The following is a 17,799-nucleotide window of genomic DNA, read 5'->3' as shown; positions in this document are numbered from 1 at the left end:
TTTGAAATAAAGAGTAAGTGAAAAATATATGGTTACTTTGTTCCTGCGCTACACCTGCAACAGACAGAAACACATATACACCCACACACAATTTCCAGATTATATGGTGTGGGATGGATGGACCTAGGACAGAAGGCCCTGGCTCTGACAAGGTGCAGTTCCCGAGGAGCTCAGCTGGGGGAGCCATTGAGAGCTCACTAGGGGAGAGTCCCGAGGAGTGGCAGCCCCTGGGAAGTTTAAACAACACAAACCAGAAAGATGTTTGGGGGAAGGCTTATGTGGCTCTGCTCTTGTGGGGCTCTCTGGGCTCCCTTGATGGGAACGGGCCAGGCTCCACAGATCAGAAGAAACACAGAGGGAGCGTCATGGACTCTGGGCCCTCTTCCCAGCCAAACCCTAACATGTAGGGTGATACCAGGAAAGATCAGCCTTCTTTTTTGTGGGAAGAGCACTTGATTCAGAGTCCTGTGTCTGTGTTGAGTCCTGCCTCTATCATTTCTAACTATGTGATCTTGTGGCAGTCACTTCGCTTCTCTGAGACTCAATTTCCTCATTTGTGAACAAGGATAGCATATTAACAATTGTATCCTTTTTTTTTAAAAACTGTAATTTATGGAGCACCTTACTGTATGCTGGTCACTGAAAGAAAGGTGCTTTACATATGTAAATACAATTTAGTTCTTAGAAGAAGATATTTTGGGGGCATCTGGGTGGCTTTGTTGGTTAAGCGGCTGCCTTTGGCTCAGGTCATGATCCCAGGGTCCTGAGATCGAGCCCCACATCGGCCTTCCTGCTCATCGGAGTCTGCTTCTCCCTCTCCCTCTGCTCCTCCCCCCTCTGTGCTCTCTCTCACTATCTCTTTCTCTCTCAAATATATAAATTAAATCTTTAAAAATAAATATATAAATGAAGATATTTTTATCCTAATTTTATAGGTAAAGAAACAGGTTCAGAGAAGTGACTTTTTATTAAGTAATCTCTATGCCCAATGTGGGACTCAAACTCACAACCCCAAGATCAAGAGTTGTATGCTCTACTGACTGAGCCAGCCAGGTGCCCTTGGAAGTGAATTTAAAAAAATATATAGATAAGGGGCGCCTGGGTGGCTCAGTCAGTTAAGTGTCTGCCTTTGGCTTGGGTGATGATCCCGGGGTCCTGGGATTGAGCCCCCACATCAGGCTCTCTGCTCAGCGGGGAGTCTGCTTCTCCTTCTCTCTCATCTCCTCGCCCTTGCTTGTGCTCTCTCTCTCTCTCAAATAAGTAAATAAATAAATAAATAAATAAATAATCTTTTAAAAATTTTTAAAAAATATAGATGATAGGTATCATTGGTGTACTGCTTACTATGCATGAGACACTGTTCTAAGAATTTACAACAACAATTGATAACAATTCCATGAGGTAGGTATATTATTATTATTCTCATTTTATATAGGAGGAAACTGAGGCCCAGAGAGATTAAATTAACCTAAGGTTACACAGGTGGTGAATTGGGGAGCCAGGAATTAAAAGTAGGTAGCCTGGCTCTTAATCATGTTACAAATCAGACTTTCCTTCTCAAAACTCTCCACTGGGTTTCCCACCACACTAAAGATAAAACCCAACGTCCTTTCTCTGGCTTGCAAGGCCATACTTGAAGTGGTCCTGGCATGATCTGACCTCATCTCCTATCACTCTCCCCCTTGCTCACTCTGCTTCAGCCATACCAACTTCTCTTGGTTCGTAGCTATGTGGAGCACATTCCTGCCTCAGGGCATTTGCATTTGCCCTTCCTTCCACCTGGAATGATCATCCTCCAGACCTTTGCATGGCTCATTCCTTCGCTACATCCAGATCTCTGCTCAAATTTCACTCCCTCAAAAAGACATTCCTATCTAAAACAGACATTCCTTTGACCCTACTTAACTTTTCTTCACAGCATCTAGAATTCTCTGAAATTGTGCATTTGTTTGCTGGTTTGTCTGTCTCTTCCACCAGGATGCGAGGACAGACTTGGTTGTCTGCTAGATACCCAGTGGTTAGGTGTGCGACCCATCACAATGATAGGCACCCAATATACAGTTGCTGAATAATGAAGTACATAAATGAATGAATATCCATGGGCACCCAGTTGGTTAGAGGCCCAGGCAGGACGTAAGCTGAGGCTGGAGGCTCTGCTGTTAGCCACTGTGCTGTGCCAGACCGGCTCTGAGAGATCCCAGGAGGTTCCGATAGCATCCTGGATGTGAAACCACTGTGAGAACTGCTAAGTGCCTGAAAAAAGCAAAGGATTATTACGATGATTACGCAGTTCACTGTTTGCCCATCTGCGAAATGGGGATAATAATACTCTGGCCCACCAACTTTAAGAGGATGTTTTGTGGCCTGCCAATGAGATAGGAAACATATAGAAGTTAAAGGCTCTGCATGGCAGAAGGGACTGGAAGATTATTTCCGTGCCGGTGGCTTCCCAAGGCTCCCATCCTCTACCTCGAGTTTGACATTAATATTGCTGACAGGAGTGGGGGAGGTAGGGGGACATGGGGGGCCAAGGGACTCTGCGTCCCAGTAATTAAACATGTTGGGACTGAAGCATTGCCAGCGGCAGCATCTGGTTGCAATTACCAGAGGGGACTGAAGTGATTAGTCACCTTTATAGTGAGAGCCAGGTCGGTCCCCTGGGCTCCTCCCTGGAGAGGACCTTCTCAGCAAGCTCAGAGTCCCCTTTCCCTGCTCTCATCCCATTTCTGGAGTTCCCTGATCCCCAAACAATAGTCCTTGCTCTGAGACTCCTTCCTGTCCCCCTGAAGTCCCAGGACATTGGGTGAGACCTTGACTGAAAGCCAAGAATACCAGAATCACCCCCACCACCCTTTTACTTCTTCTTGTGTTTCTACAGGCCAGGTTAGGATTCTTTGGCACAAAATGTGTCAAAGCAGGAATTCAGCTTAAAAAGTAATTTAACCTTTCTGAACTTCTATTTCTTCATCTGCAAAATGCAGATATCAGGAGCACCGTCTTCATGGGATTATTGTGAAGATAAATAAGGTAAAAAGTACAGTGGACTACAAGGGCTAGAGTCTAGTTTATTTGACTACCTGCAGAATAAATAGTATCTATTATGAATATTTGTCAGGTGCTAGGCTAACACCTTTTATGATTCATTTAACTGAATCCCCACAAACACCCTATGAGGTAAGTACTGTCATGATCCTTGTTCAGAGTCCCAGAGAGGGTTGGAGGCTTCTAAAAATCACGCAATGCACTAAATCATCTAGCAGAACCAGGATGCCAAACCAGTTTGCCTCCAGGGGCCCTCACTCCTTATCAAACCATGTGCTGGGACATCTTCGTTGTTTGACTCATTCATCCCTTCATTTATTCACCCAGTCAAGCTTACAAAATGCCTGAAAAGTGGCAAGACAGAATCCCTTCTTTTAAGGAACTCAAGAGTCCAGCAGGGAAGTCATGATAGGTCCATAAGTAATTACACCTTGAAGAAGAAAATTATGGCTTTTGTATATAAGGGCCAGTTAGAGATTTATTCATCCATATCACACACACTGAGAATCTGCTATGTGCTGGACCCCGTGCCCAGCACTGGGAATAAGTGAGAGGTAAATATGGTACAGTCTAATCATCATCTAATGGGGGAGACAGAAATTTAAATAAATTATTGCAGTTGTTAGGGATTAAGTTATGATTTTAAAAACATGAAAAAAAGTACATACACAGAGTAGAAGAGATGAACTGTGTTCAAAACAGGGGGCAGAGGCAGAACTGGGTAAGCTCTGAGCTGCCAAAGCGGGAAGGAGCACAGAAGATGTGTGATGGCAATTCAGGAGTGCATATTTTCTGGTGAATGGGGGAAGGCTTCATGGAAGAGGGGGCACATGAGCTGGCACTTTTCAATAGGTAGGTTTTAGAGAGGGGAGCATTGGAATAGAGAGATCCTGGACGCCTAGAAGCCAGTTACCAGGTAATTATAGTAGGACAGGTGGTGAGGACCTAGATAGTGAGGCAGTGGGGGATGGAGAAGAGGGAGGAATATCAGAGATGACTGCTTCAGTGTGGACAAGTCAAAGGGAAGCCAAGTATTGTGAATCTGGGGAACTGGGGGGGATAGTAATGAATTCAGCTCTTTCTTAAAGCTCCCCCAAAGAGTGCCTGATGGTGCCTTGGTCATTTGAGAGGGGGAGGTGGGGCCCCACGGGGTATTCTGGCCCAGGAGCACCACAGGAAGCTTGAAATGGCCAAGTTATGCTGCTGTGCTCTGAAGATCAGCGAGATCTGGGAGCATCACCATGAAAAGACTGGTCAGGCTCCTGGATACCCCAGCCCAGTTTCATCTTTCATTCATCACACATTCGCTGAGCTTCTACTCTGTGCCAGGTCATGCTGGGAAACCAATCTGGTGACCTTAGGCTCAAAGGATCTCAGATTAAGAGGGAAGCTTTCCTGATTACTCCTTCTACACTGCTTCTTACAGTGTGACAAGTGTTAAGGGCGACAGGTACAAGAAAGGGTAGTTGGTTCTGTCTGGGGATGAGGGCAGGCTTCCCAGAGGAGGTGAATTTTCAGCTGAAGCTCTCAGGATGGGCAGGCTTCTTCCGGTTGTGGGAGTTGATGTTTCAGGTGAAGGGAACAGCTTTCCCCCTGAGTTCTGCTGAAATTCAGACTTCTTCCAGAGCTACCAGAAAAACATCCAGTGGGAAATCCTTTCTCCAGCCTCCTGCAGGGGTCGCTGCTGCCCCAGGCTGAGGCTGCCACCTCCGGACTCAGCCGGTCCTTCCCAACAAAACTCGGGAGTCTGTCTTTGCTGGGGTAGTAGTGAGGTAGACCCTGGACCTGCCTCCATTGAAGGCGTGGGCTCGGGGGTGGCAGTGCCCCCTGAAGCCTGAAGAAATCATCTGAGCTCCGTCAGTGGCACTTGGGGGGAGGGGTGTAGTGGGTACAGATATTTTTCTGTCTCTGGGTCACCACAAGTTTATTAAAATAAAAGCAACTGTGGGTAAATGCTGCCATCTGTTCTGCCACCCCCCCAACAACAAATCAGGCCCCAGACTAGACGCAGGAGTTGAAACTGCTTTAAGACACCCCAAGGACTTAACTGAAAGCCCACACTCCCCATGCTTCTGGGGCTTAAGATCTTGAGCTCATTCCTCAGTATCTCTCCTCAGGAAGGTGGGGTGGGCTGCCCCTGGAGGTGGAGGTGAAGACCCCTAGTCTGCTCCACGGACTGAGAGGCCCCCTAAGCCCAGAGCCCTGCCGCGGGGCTCTGTGCCAAGAGCCCCCGTGAGCCACGGCCTCGAAAGGGCAGCGGCGATTTTTTTCCCATAAATATATCGCACTTAAATGAGTTTAGACAGCATGACATCAGAGAGTAATTAAATTAGTTTGGGTTGGAATTCCGTTTCCAATTCCTGAGTTCAGGTTTGTAAAAGATTTTTCTGAGCACCTGCAGGCGTGTGTGTGTGTGTGTGTGTGTGTGAAGTATTTTCACTGGAAAGGATTCAAAACCTAAAAAAAAAACCAAAACTGGAGCACAGAGGCAGCATTACGCCATTCTTCCTTCTTGGAAAAATCCCTCAGCCTCATACAAGCCTCCTTCAAGCCCTCAGTCAGTTGTGCAGGAGAAAGGGGGCGGTCGGCTTTCTCCTTTCAAGAACGAGTTATTTTCAGCTGCTGACTGGAGACGGTGCACGTCTGGATACGAGAGCATTTCCACTATGGGACTGGATACCCACACACGGCCGGCAGACTTAAGGAGTCTCAGACTGAGGAGAAAGCCTTTCCTTCTGCCGCTCCCGCTGCTGCTGCTGCTTTTGAGGGTCCACTCGGCTCATGGTTTTTCCTGCCAAACCAGAGGCACCTTCGCTGCTGCTGCCCTTCTCTCTGGTGTCACTCAGCGGCTGGCCAGAGGATGAGACTCCCCAAACTCCTCACTTTCTTGCTTTGGCACCTGGCTTGGCTGGACCTGGAATTCATCTGCACTGTGTTGGGTGCCCCTGACTTGGGCCAGAGACCCCAGGGGGCCAGGCCAGGCTTGGCCAAAGCAGAAGCCAAGGAGAGGCCCCCTCTGGCCCGGAGCGTCTTTAGGCCGGGGGGTCACAGCTATGGTGGGGGGGCCGCCAGTGCCAGGGCAAAGGGGGGCACCGGGCAGACAGGAGGCCTGACACAGCCCAAGAAGGAGGAACCCCAAAAGCTGCCCCCCAGATCGGGTGGCCCTGAACCCAAGCCAGGACACCCTTCCCAGACAAGGCAGGCGGCAACGCGGACGGTGACCCCAAAAGGACAGCTTCCCGGGGGTAAGGCACCTCCAAAGGCAGGATCTGTCCCCAGCCCCTTCCTGCTGAAGAAGGCCAGGGAGACGGGGCCCCCTCAAGAGCCCAAGGAGCCGTTCCGCCCGCCCCCCATCACGCCCCACGAATACATGCTCTCGCTGTACAGGACGCTGTCCGATGCTGACAGAAAGGGAGGCAACAGCAGCGTGAAGTTGGAGGCTGGCCTGGCCAACACCATCACCAGCTTTATTGACAAAGGGCAAGGTGAGGGGGTGGGGTGGCAGGGGCACGGCTGAGAGGGAGGGGCATCTGCATGGGCGGAGGGGCCTTTCAGAGCCCCGACACTGCACCGACACTGCGCTGGTGGGAGGTAGTGTGTGCATCGGCCTGGAGTGGTATCTGGGACTTACCTCCCACGTTCCCGGTCCCAGGCTGCTGGCGCGTCAGAGCCAACTCTTGCAAGGTGCACAGGGGGTTACTGAGCCCGGAGAGGAGACAAGACCTGCCAGGTGGCGGCAGAGTTGGGGACCATACTTTAAGACTCTTACCAGGCCATGCTCTGTTCTGAGGTGGGTTGGCCAGACTTTCCAGGCTCCAGAGGTTTGTAGGTTTTCTCAGATGGCAGAGAGAGAAATTAATCGCCAGATTCCCGTGGTTCTGCAAATTTGCCTTCAGGCTAGGGCCAGAGGAGGCAGGATGGGTGAAGACAGTAAATGGGGCATCTTGGAGTCGCGGGATGACATTTAAAAGTACGGTGGGGGGGTGGGGGGCTGGGGGGTGGCAGACTTAGCAGCAGCAGGGCAGAAATCCTCAGACAAGGGGACTAACTCACAATGTGACCTTAAGAGAGTCCCTTTTCCCTGTGGGGGTCTCGGTTTCCCCATCTGCACAACTCTATGGCGGTTGGGCCGGGGGATTTCTGAGAGTCCTTCAAAAATGAACACTTTATATCCTGTCCTAAACACAGATCATTTTTACTGTCAACCCGGGAGGGAGGGTAGCCATTCCCCTCACCTCACCCTATGCTCACCTAGCGCTACTGTTTTGACTTTTCCCTCCCCACTTGCTGTGCGATCTCAGCAAGTCGCTTCCCCTCTCAGGGCCTCAGTTTCTCTGTAAGTGTGAAGAGGGAGATGGATTACTCATTGCCACGGTTGCCTGCAGCTCTTACGCTCTGGTTCCGTGAGGCTTGGGACTTCGGCTGGCAGGGTGGGGGAGGGGGGCGGAGATGGGGAGAGGCTCCTCATTAGGGCTGGCCCGTGGGGGAATGACCCGGTGGGAGGAACCAGGAGGCGGCAGGTCTGGCTGGGGTGGGGGAGGTGGCCTGGCTGCCTGCCCAGCCAGGGAAAGCTGTGACCCCTTGGGGGCTCATAAAATAAGTCCTTGTGCCCCCCAGCTCTAAGGGAGCTTGCAGAGGGGGAGATGGGGAGTTTAAAGGCCTAATTAGTCACCTTCTAGAGCAACGTATGAATGCTTCCCAATGGCAAATTGGTATTTAAGAAGGAGGGTATGCTGATTTGGACACACTACAGAGTTTCTCACACACACACAGCCTTATATTTATACACGCATGCTGAATCTCACACACATGTACACATGTGAACACACACCTTCTTACATGTCCACACAGAATCGTCTTGCATGCACACGCACATATACATATCTTTCAAATATTGACGCAAGCGCAATCTTACACGCACATCACTCATTATACTTTACCTTTCTTATTCACATATAAGCCCGTTATTCACATATACGCACGCACACACACAGATGCTCATACACGCAGCAGGATAAGACATGTACACAACAAAATCATCCGACTAGGAAGCCGGGGAAATTGGATTGTAGCTTTATCGTTAACTATCTGTGTGAACTTACACAAGTCACTTGCCCTCTCTGTGCCTCATCTGTAGAATGGGAACACCAAGATCTTCCTTAAGGTGGAGTGGGAGCAGCTCAGGATTGGGTATAAGATGTTCTACAGTAGAGTTCCAACTCTGCTTTTTCCTAGCTGGGTGATCTGGGGCAAGTCACCTAACTCCTCTGAGCCTCAGATTCCTCCTCTGGAAAAAATAGAGCTAATTATAATACCCACTCCACCTATCTCTCCAATGAAGATATCATATAAGATAATAGCTGGGGAGGGATAGCAAGAGGCAGTTCTAAGGCTGATGCATCTCTGATATGCATTGTCATTGACACAAACACCCGGAATTGTTCAAATCACCACAGCCACATCTACGGAAAAACAACCCTACTTTACTTGGTCTGCTGTTTAGGAAGCTCCCTTATTTTGAAAAAGGCTCTCAGTGGTTTGGGTCTTGGCCTCTGTCAGAGTAGGGGAGAGGTTAAAGAAAGCTGTCTCCAGAGGGGAGAGAGCTATAGCCCTCCCCTGAGGCCCCGAGGTGGCTGGCTCTCTTGGTGAGGTTGCAGGGAATGACTTCTGGGTGTTCTCTCTAGATGACCGAGGTCCTGTGGTCAGAAAGCAGAGGTACGTGTTTGACATTAGTGCCCTGGAGAAGGATGGGCTGCTAGGGGCCGAACTGCGGATCTTGCGGAAGAAGCCCTCGGACACGGCCAAGCCAGTGGCCCCTGGCATCGGGCGGGCTGCCCAGCTGAAGCTGTCCAGCTGCCCCAGCGGCCGGCAGCCGGCAGCCTTGCTGGATGTGCGCTCCGTGCCAGGCCTGGATGGATCTGGCTGGGAGGTGTTCGACATCTGGAAGCTCTTCCGAAACTTTAAGAACTCGGCCCAACTGTGCTTGGAGCTGGAGGCCTGGGAACGGGGCCGGGCCGTGGACCTCCGTGGCCTGGGCTTTGACCGGGCGGCCAGGCAGGTCCACGAGAAGGCCCTGTTCCTGGTATTTGGTCGCACCAAGAAACGGGACCTGTTCTTTAATGAGATTAAGGCTCGCTCGGGTCAAGATGATAAGACGGTGTACGAGTACCTGTTCAGCCAGCGGCGAAAAAGGCGGGCCCCGCTGGCCACGCGCCAGGGCAAACGGCCCAGCAAGAACCCCAAGGCCCGCTGCAGTCGGAAGGCGCTGCACGTCAACTTCAAGGACATGGGCTGGGATGACTGGATCATCGCGCCCCTTGAGTACGAGGCCTTCCACTGCGAGGGGCTATGTGAGTTCCCCTTGCGCTCCCACCTGGAGCCCACGAACCATGCAGTCATCCAGACCCTGATGAACTCCATGGACCCTGAGTCCACACCCCCAACCTGCTGCGTGCCCACACGACTGAGTCCCATCAGCATCCTCTTCATTGACTCCGCCAACAACGTGGTCTATAAGCAGTATGAGGACATGGTCGTGGAGTCTTGTGGCTGCAGGTAGCAGCATTGGCCCTCTGTCTTCCTGGGTGGCACATCCCAGGATGCTGGTCACAAGGGCCCGTCCCTGCACTCCCGAAATCAGAGAGATTGGGAGGCAGCACCCAGGAGCATCTACCTGGCCTGCGTGAAAGGGGCTTCCAACAGCCTTGCTCTTACTGAGTAGGACTGGGTTCAAGGTTCCTTTCTATCCACAAGTCCCCTTGTCTGAGGATTTCTGCCCTGCTGCTGCTCTGACTGGCAGAGACAGACCCGGGGAGACAGACTGAATGGGACTGAGACCCAGGAGACCTTGCTTTCCAATGAGACTCAGCCCTCAACCTCTCCTTACCTGGGCCTTTTGGCTTCCGGACTCTCCAGGGAGGGCTCCCCTTGGGAGAGCCCACAGGTGCTGCCCTCTCCTTGAATCACCATGAATCACCACTGTGCCTGGTGATTTCCTGCCCCTGGGACAGATGAGATGCTGATTGGGCAGGGGTGGGCCGGAGGGGGTGAGGGCTTGGGCCGGGGTGAGGAGTGTGAGGCTGTTAGACTGTTAGATGAAAATGTACATTGATGAGATAAAAAGCAAAACTGTTACTAAAACTGTGGCAAATTTCTTGTTTACTGCAGGGGACCCAGTGACCCCTCAAAGAATGACTGGCCCAGGGAAGGGAGGTGGGTTGCCTGGAGCAAAACAGGAGAGTACAGGGGCGCCTGGGGGGCTCAGTTGGTTAAGCGACTGCCTTCGGCTCAGGTCGTGATCCTGGAGTCCCGGGATCGAGTCCCGCATCGGGCTCCCTGCTCGGCAGGGAGTCTGCTTCTCCCTCTGACCCTCCTCCCTCTCATGCTCTCTGTCTCTCATTCTCTGTCTCAAATAAATAAATAAAATCTTTAAAAAAAACCAAAAACCAAAAAACAAAACAGGAGAGTACAGGCTGAGGAGGGCCAATGCCACCTCTAACCCCATTCCCGTTCCTTCCAACGGCCCGTTGGTCTGGAGCTCCGTCTGCTCCTCTGGGGCCTGGCAATAGACTTGACATTCCTTAGTCAAGCTTGTTGCCTCAGAAATGGATCCTTACATGGGAGGGACATTGGGAATTTCATTTCCTCTAAAATCATTCCCACTTCTTTCACCTATTTGCACCCCCCCCCCCCCCCACATACTCACAGAATCAACTGGCCACCATTTAGAGGGCCTTTCCGTGGAGAACCTGGGCTGCCAGGGATCTCCTCCTCCCCTGTTGGGGCATCTTCTTCTTGCCACTGACCACTGTTCCTTGAATGATCTTGTCTGTGACCCTGCTACCCTCCAGTTTGGCACTTTTACCGGTCCTCCCTCCTCATCCATTACCTCCTACCCCTCACCCCAGCTCCAGAAACAGAGTTGGAGTCCCTCCCCTTTACATTATACATTATGCAAATATATAACTACACATTAGATAAGTCACCACCCCACTAGCCTTGGACAGACCAATGCCAGACACATCCTGACAATGGTTCCTGTTGGGGCTTGGCCCAGAGTAGATGCCCACTTCCCTTTATCCACTAGAATCCTTAGGGAGGGCACGAGGCACTAACGCTTAGAAGGGGAACAGAGCCCTCTGGTAGGGAAATTTGGACATGCAAGTCTTCATTCTAAGGGCTCAGGACCAGACTCTGCCTGGCTGAAGAGAGGGAGGACCAGGGGAAGGGAGTCTAGGCCTCTGCTTCCCACCCAGGGGGCCTCAACATTTTCCCCACCTCTCTCCAGCTGGGTCTTTGATTCCCAGGGCTCCTAGCCAAAGCTGTTTCAACAGTAGGGATGCCTGCCCAGCTATGGGCAGGTCTTGTGTCCCTTTCCTGTAGGCCTGAAACCTGGGTTGTCAGGACCTGAAACAAGAGCCCAGCGCAGGGGGCAGCCTACCTTTGAGCTGCCTTTCTGGTTTGGAGGCCATTACCTGTCCCTGAGGGGCCAGTCTGCACCTGGCGCCTAGCCCTCCCTGGCCAGGCTTCGTTGTGTTTGGCCGGTGGCAGGCCTGTGAGCTCTGACAGTAAACAAAGGAGCTGCCACAGCAGAGAGAGTTCTGGTGTGAGAGGGGAGAGCGGGCCTGGAGGCAGTGATGGGGAAGCCAACCAGGGGCCTGTGGACCCAGGGGGAGCAGTGGAGAAGCAGGGGGGCTGGAAACTGAGCGGGGAGAGAGAGAGAGGCAGAGGATGAAGAGGTCACAAGTGGGGCTGACTCCTACACGCACTGATTTTCTGGGCCATGTGTCCCTCCTTTCTTGGAAAGTCTGACAGCCTGGAGTGGCACCCTGCCTGAGCCCTGTCAGAGGGCTTCCTGTCATCTCAGCCCCCGTGCACTTCCTGCTGCAGACCTGGGCACTGCATTGACTGTTGTGGTCTGGCTTGGTACCTAGGAGCTTCCTCTCCCATCTCAACCTGCCCTAGAACTTGCTTTCACAAAAGAGCCACTCAGACTTCGTGCCCTCCCCCCTTTCCTCCCCAGACTATGGGGATCCAATCAGATCAGTGTGGGAAACAGCCCTTCTATCCTAACCATCCGGTCAGCTGCCTCCTTGGACAACGAACTCTACTGGGCATCCACTCCAGTCCCAATCGAAACAAGATGCGGACTTGTATGGAACATTTGTGTGCCAGAGGGCACAAGGCGTGTATCATTCTTCGGGGTTCACAAATGGGCTCTCCGCTGAGGTTCACAAACATGCTCACAGCTCTGAAGGGCTCAAAAGGCAACCCAGTTTCAAATTTCAGATCTGTCACTTAGAGTTAGAGGCCTTGGGCAAGTAACTTAATTCCATGAACCTTGGTTTCCTCATTTGTCGGGGTGGGGAGATGGAAATAAGGAGGGGGGAGGGGTAGACAATATGCCTATTTCATAGGGCTAACTGTGGATATGAAAGACACTCAACACAATGGCCAGCACAGCGGTGGCATTCAGTAAATATTCGTAGTTATCATTATTGTGTATCCAACAGTCCTGTGAAGCAGGCAGGGCAAAGGACTATTACCCCGCCCCCCGCCCCCCCCATTTTTATAGATGAGGAAGCTGACGTCCAGAGAAGTAATGCAGTTCTCCTGCGGGTCTTACATTCTTTGTACCATTCTTGCTACTTCTTTCAGATCCCATGCCACTGACTCCCGTCCTGGCGAGTAGTCAAATTACCTTCCTAGGCCTTGCCTTCCTGCTCTTAAAAGTTTCTCCTTGGGGACACACATTATGTTTGTTTCTGGGGAGAAATAGCTAAGCATATAGGTTAGGGCAGGGAAGATGAGAGGCCTATAGGGGTGGAAAGAGGTGAGCCTCCTAGTGCTCTGATATCATCTCTTAGTCCCTTCCACATCCCTATGTCCCAGGGCCATACGAGGGAGACTCCGCTTTTCTAGGGTTTGGACACACAACCTTGGAAAACCTCTCAGACTTCACTCTGACCCCACAACTGGTTTTCTTGATCTGTGTATACATGTAAGGAAGCTGAGTAAGGAAGGGTGAGTCACATATGCTTGGGAGTCAGGCAGATCTGGATTCCAGTTCTGGTTCCACTGCTTTCCAGCTGAAACTCTCTAAGCCTTGGTTTCTCTGTCTGTAAAAGAGGGATAATAATATCAAATTTAATGGGCCTGGGATTTGAGAGAGGGGATATTTACTCATTCCATCAGCCTTCGATCCATTCATTCATTCGTTAATCAATAAATATTTATTGAGGGCTTACTATGGCTCAGATGCTATGCTGAGGGTTGGGATAATAATAACAATCCAATTGTAAATGTTTATCAAGGGCTTATTATGTGCCAGTTACTGTGCTTAGCACTTTACCTGACTTCTCTCTTTTTTTTTTTAAAGGATACCCTATCTTTTTTTTTTTTTAATTTATTTATTTGACAGAGAGATAGAGAACACAAGTAGGCAGAGTGGCAGGCAGAGGGAAAGGGAGAAGCAAGCTCTCTGCTGAGCAGGGAGCCTGATGCGGGGCTCGATCCCAGGACCCTGGGATCATGACCTGAGCCGAAGGCAGCCGCCCAACTGACTGAGCCACCCAGGCGCCCCTACCTGACTTCTCTTATCTTGCAACGACCACGTCCTCAAGTTCCATGCATGAGTGAAAGAGAAAATAAAGACCCCAAAGGATGCTAGGATGATAATATAATAGGCTGAATCAAAGGAGATGAGATAAAGGGGAAAAGTCAAATTGTCCATCAGAATGCATGAAACCAACCATACAAGTATGGTATGTAAAACAATGAGATTTCACACGACTTCAGATGGGGAAGAGATAGTATTACAAGTGGCTGTGAACTGAATTGAATCAACTGAATATAATGTGGGTGCCTAAATACAAACATTAAGTATGGGCTTCATTAATAGACATGTAGTGTACAAACCCAAGGAAGTTGAGGTTCTGCTCTGTTAGGCAGGACTTGGGGAGCGTTGGGGTGGACAGAGTAATGGAGAAACAAAGTCAAGGGTGAATCCTGTGGTGTTTTTTTTTTCCCCTCTGGCAACTGGGAGGAAGGTGTGCCATTCGAGAACAACGATGAAAGAGAACACAGAAGGAGGAACACATTTTGAGAGGAAGATGATGAGGTCAGATTATACATGTCAGGTTTGGAGAACTCTTTTTTTTTTTTTTTAAGATTTTATTTATTTATTTGACAGAGAGAGAGCACCCAAGCAGGGGGAGCGGCAGGCAGAGGGAGAGGGAGATGCAGGTTTCTCGCTGAGTGGGGAGCCAGATGTGGGGCTCCATCCCAGGACCCTGGGATCATGACCTGAGCTGAAGGCAGACGTTTAACTGACTGAGCCACCCAGGTGCCCTGAAGAACTCTTAAGAGATTAACTTTAAATGGGAAAAGCAGGAATTCTTTCATGAAACGGTAAGAAGGAAGGATACACACATATGATAAAAGCAGATTTGTTGGTTGAGTGGTGGGAAGTCAAGTTTCATTCTGATGGCTTCTAATTTCTCTTTTCTCCGTGAAGTAGGAGTTGAGACCATCTGTTCAGAGACAGTAGGAAGGGGTCAGAGTCAAGGTTTGAGGAATGTAGAAAAGGCTCCTGTTACGGGTTTAATTTAAGCGCTGACCCTCATACCTGTGAATATGACCGTATTTGGCAAAAGGGTCTTTGCAGATGTAATCAAATTAAGATAAGGTCATTAGGCTGGGCCCTCATGCAATATGACTGGAGTCTTTAGAAAAGAAGAGACACAGACAGGCAGATAGGGAGAAGATCATGAAATGACAGACGAAGAGATTGGAGTTATGCAGTTGTAAACCAAGAAACACCAAGGATTGCTGGCAACTGCCAGAGCTAGGAAAAGGCAAGAAAAGATCCTCCCCTAGAGCCTTCAGATAGAGCATGGTGCTGCCAACACCTTGATTTTGGACTTCTAGCCTCTAGAACTATGAAACAATACATTTCCATTGTTTTAAACCACCTGGTTTCTGTTCTATTGTTGTTGTTGTTGTTATGGTAGCCTTATGAAATTAATGCAGTTATAAATAGCAATCCTAGAGAAAGCAAGCTGAGTTGAGCATAATAGAGGTGGGATAACCATATTTGGTGGTGCTTGCATGATTTTCTTCAGTAGTAATCAATAATCTGCTTGCAGGCATGGAATACATGAACAATTACAGGGTTGGAGTTTTTTTAGATGGACAGGGTAGAAAGACGTTTGAACAAGGGAGTTAATATTGGTAAGAGAACAATTGAAGTGATAGACCATTCGGTCTGAGCTAGATAGAAGAAGTATAGAGAGGAGAGGGTTGACAAACTATAAAGAGAAGAGATAAAAAGCCTGGAGGTCTCAATGGGGTAGAACAACAGGTGTACTAGGAGTAATAAATGAAAGCTAAAAGAATAGGATGGTAAGAACACAGAATGGCATAAATTAAAAATTTCAGAATTAAAACAATTCCAGTAATAAAGTCCAGGAATTGGCCATGGGAGGGGGTGGCTGAACACGTCATAGAAATGGAACCATAATCATACAATATGTAGCCCCTTGTGACTTCTTTCACTTAGCACGTTTTCCAGGGTCATCCATATTGCAGCTCTTTTTTTTTTTTTAAGGTTTATTTATTTATTTATTTGACAGAGAGAGAGAGACAGCGAGAGAGGGAACACAAGCAGGGGGAGTGGGAGAGGGAACAACAGGCTTCCTGCTGATCAGGGAGCCTGATGCGGGGCTCAACCCCAGGACTCTGGGATCATGACCTGAGCTGAAGGTAGACACTTAATGACTGAGCCACCTAGGTGCCCCCATATTGTAGCTCTTATCAGTAGTTCATTCCTGTTTATTGTTGAATAACAATCAATTTTTTCAAAATGCTGTATTTTATGTATCCATTCATCAGTTGATGAACATTTAGATTGTTTTCACCTTTTATATGCTATTGTGAATAATGCAGTGATGAACATTCCTATACAAGTTTTTGTGTGGACATGTGTTTTAATTTTGACCCAGGAATAGAATTAATGGGTCATATGGTAATTCCATTTTCATTCTGAGGAACAGCCAGACTCTTCCAGAATAGCTGTACTATTTTACATTTCCATCACTAATGTATGAGGGATAAAGTTTTTCCACATCATTGCTAGCACTTTGTATTGTATGTTTGCCTGAAAATAGCCGTGTAGTGGATGTGTGAAGTGATATCTCATTGTGTGTGCATGTGTGTGTATGTATATGTGTGTGTATGTATGTTTGTAGTTCCCTAATGACCACTGATGTTGATCATCTTTCCATTAGCTTATTGGCCATTTGTAGATCTTCTTTGGAGAAATTTCTATTCAAATCCTTTGCCCATTTTTAATTGGGTGTTTGTTTTTTTATTATTGTTGTAAAGTCGTAAAGTTTTTTTTAATATATTCTGGGTACAAGTCCCTTATCTGATATCCGATTTGCTAATATTTTCTCCCATTCTGTATCTTTTTACTTTCCTGATGGTATTTTTTACTTTTACAATGCAAAAGTTTAAATTTTTATGTAGTCCAATTTATTTTTTCTTTTGTTATTTGTGCTTTTGGTGTTGTATCTAAGAAGTTTTTATCTAACACAAGGTCATGAAGATTTACTTCTTCTTTTTTTTTTTTTTTAAAGATTTTATTTATTTATTTGAGAGAGAGAGAATGAGAGGGGATAGGGTCAGAGGGCAAAGCAGACTCCCTGCCGAGCAGGGAGCCTGATGCGGGACTCGATCCCGGGACTCGATCCTGGGACTCCAGGATCATGACCTGAGCCGAAGGCAGTCGCCCAACCAACTGAGCCACCCAGGCGCCCCGAAGATTTACTTCTTATGTTTTTTTTTCCCTAAGAGTTTTATAGTTTAGCTTCTACATTTAGGTCTATGATCTATTTTGAATTAATTTTCCATATGGTGTGAGATAGGAGCCCAACTTCATTCTTTTGCATTGTTTTTTTGTTTTATTTTATTATTATTTTTTAAGATTTTATTTATTTATTTGACAGAGAGAGACACAGCGAGAGAGGGAACATAAGCAGGGGGACTGGGAGAGGGAGAAGCAGGCTTCCCACAGAGCAGGGAGCCCGATGCGGGGCTCGATCCCAGGACCCTAGGATCATGACCTGAGCCAAAGGCAGGCGCTTAACGACTGAGCCACCCAGGTGCCCCTATTTTATTTTATTTTTTTTATAGAATTTTTTTTAAAATTTATTTATTTGAGACAGAGAGATACAGAGAGAGAGAGAGAGTAGGAGCAGTGGGGAGAGGCAGAGGGAGAGGGAGAAGCAGACTCCCTGCTGAGCAGGGAGCCTGATGCGGGGCTTAATCCCAGAACCTGGAGATCATGACCTGAGCCGAAGGCAGACGCTTAACGACTGAGCCACCCAGGCGCCCCTATTTTATTTTTTTTTAAAAGATTTTATTTATTTATCTGACAGAAAGAGACAGCGAGCGAGGGAACACAAGCAGGGGGAGTGGGAGAGGGAGAAGCAGGCTTCCCGCTGAGCAGGGAGCCCATGAGGGGCTCGATCCTAGGACTCTGGGATCATGACCTGAGCTGAAGTCAGCCGCTTAACCGACTGAGCCACCCAGGTGACCCTACATTGTTTTTTTAAAAAAATTGTGAATATGTATTGTACCTACCCACCCCCAACTGTAACACTGTTGAGGGCAAGGACCAAGTTCTAGTTCTTTGTATTTTCCATAAAACTAATGAGTAAATTTTTTTGCAGAATAAGATTTGGAGCTGAATGCTTT

General features: G+C 48.7%; 1 protein-coding gene across 1 annotated transcript; it reads left to right on the top strand.

Annotated features, from left to right (window-relative positions):
- The first annotated feature begins 5,571 nt into the window (after positions 1–5,571).
- On the top strand, positions 5,572–10,182 carry GDF5 (growth differentiation factor 5). Its single transcript, XM_035006190.1, has 2 exons — positions 5,572–6,527; positions 8,727–10,182. Exons 1-2 carry the CDS (start codon positions 5,903–5,905, stop codon positions 9,599–9,601), a joined length of 1,500 nt encoding a protein of 499 aa, XP_034862081.1. The 5' UTR covers positions 5,572–5,902; the 3' UTR covers positions 9,602–10,182.
- Positions 10,183–17,799: the final 7,617 nt, after the last annotated feature.

Source organism: Mirounga leonina, unplaced genomic scaffold, assembly GCF_011800145.1.
Source record: "Mirounga leonina isolate KUSES-001 unplaced genomic scaffold, KU_Mleo_1.0 Mir_150, whole genome shotgun sequence".
In the NCBI taxonomy this organism is placed as follows: domain Eukaryota; kingdom Metazoa; phylum Chordata; class Mammalia; order Carnivora; family Phocidae; genus Mirounga; species Mirounga leonina.
Note: the sequence above shows the minus strand (reverse complement) of the source record. Positions and strands in the feature narration are given on the sequence as shown.

What these genes read in the sequence shown, in the direction of transcription:
- GDF5 (XM_035006190.1), top strand. Translation starts at nt 5,903, where the DNA reads ATGAGACTCCCCAAACTCCTCACTTTCTTGCTTTGGCACCTGGCTTGG. An exon ending in CTTTATTGACAAAGGGCAAG is followed by an intron (nt 6,528 to 8,726) that starts GTGAGGGGGTGG and finishes TGTTCTCTCTAG; the next exon opens with ATGACCGAGGTCCTGTGGTC.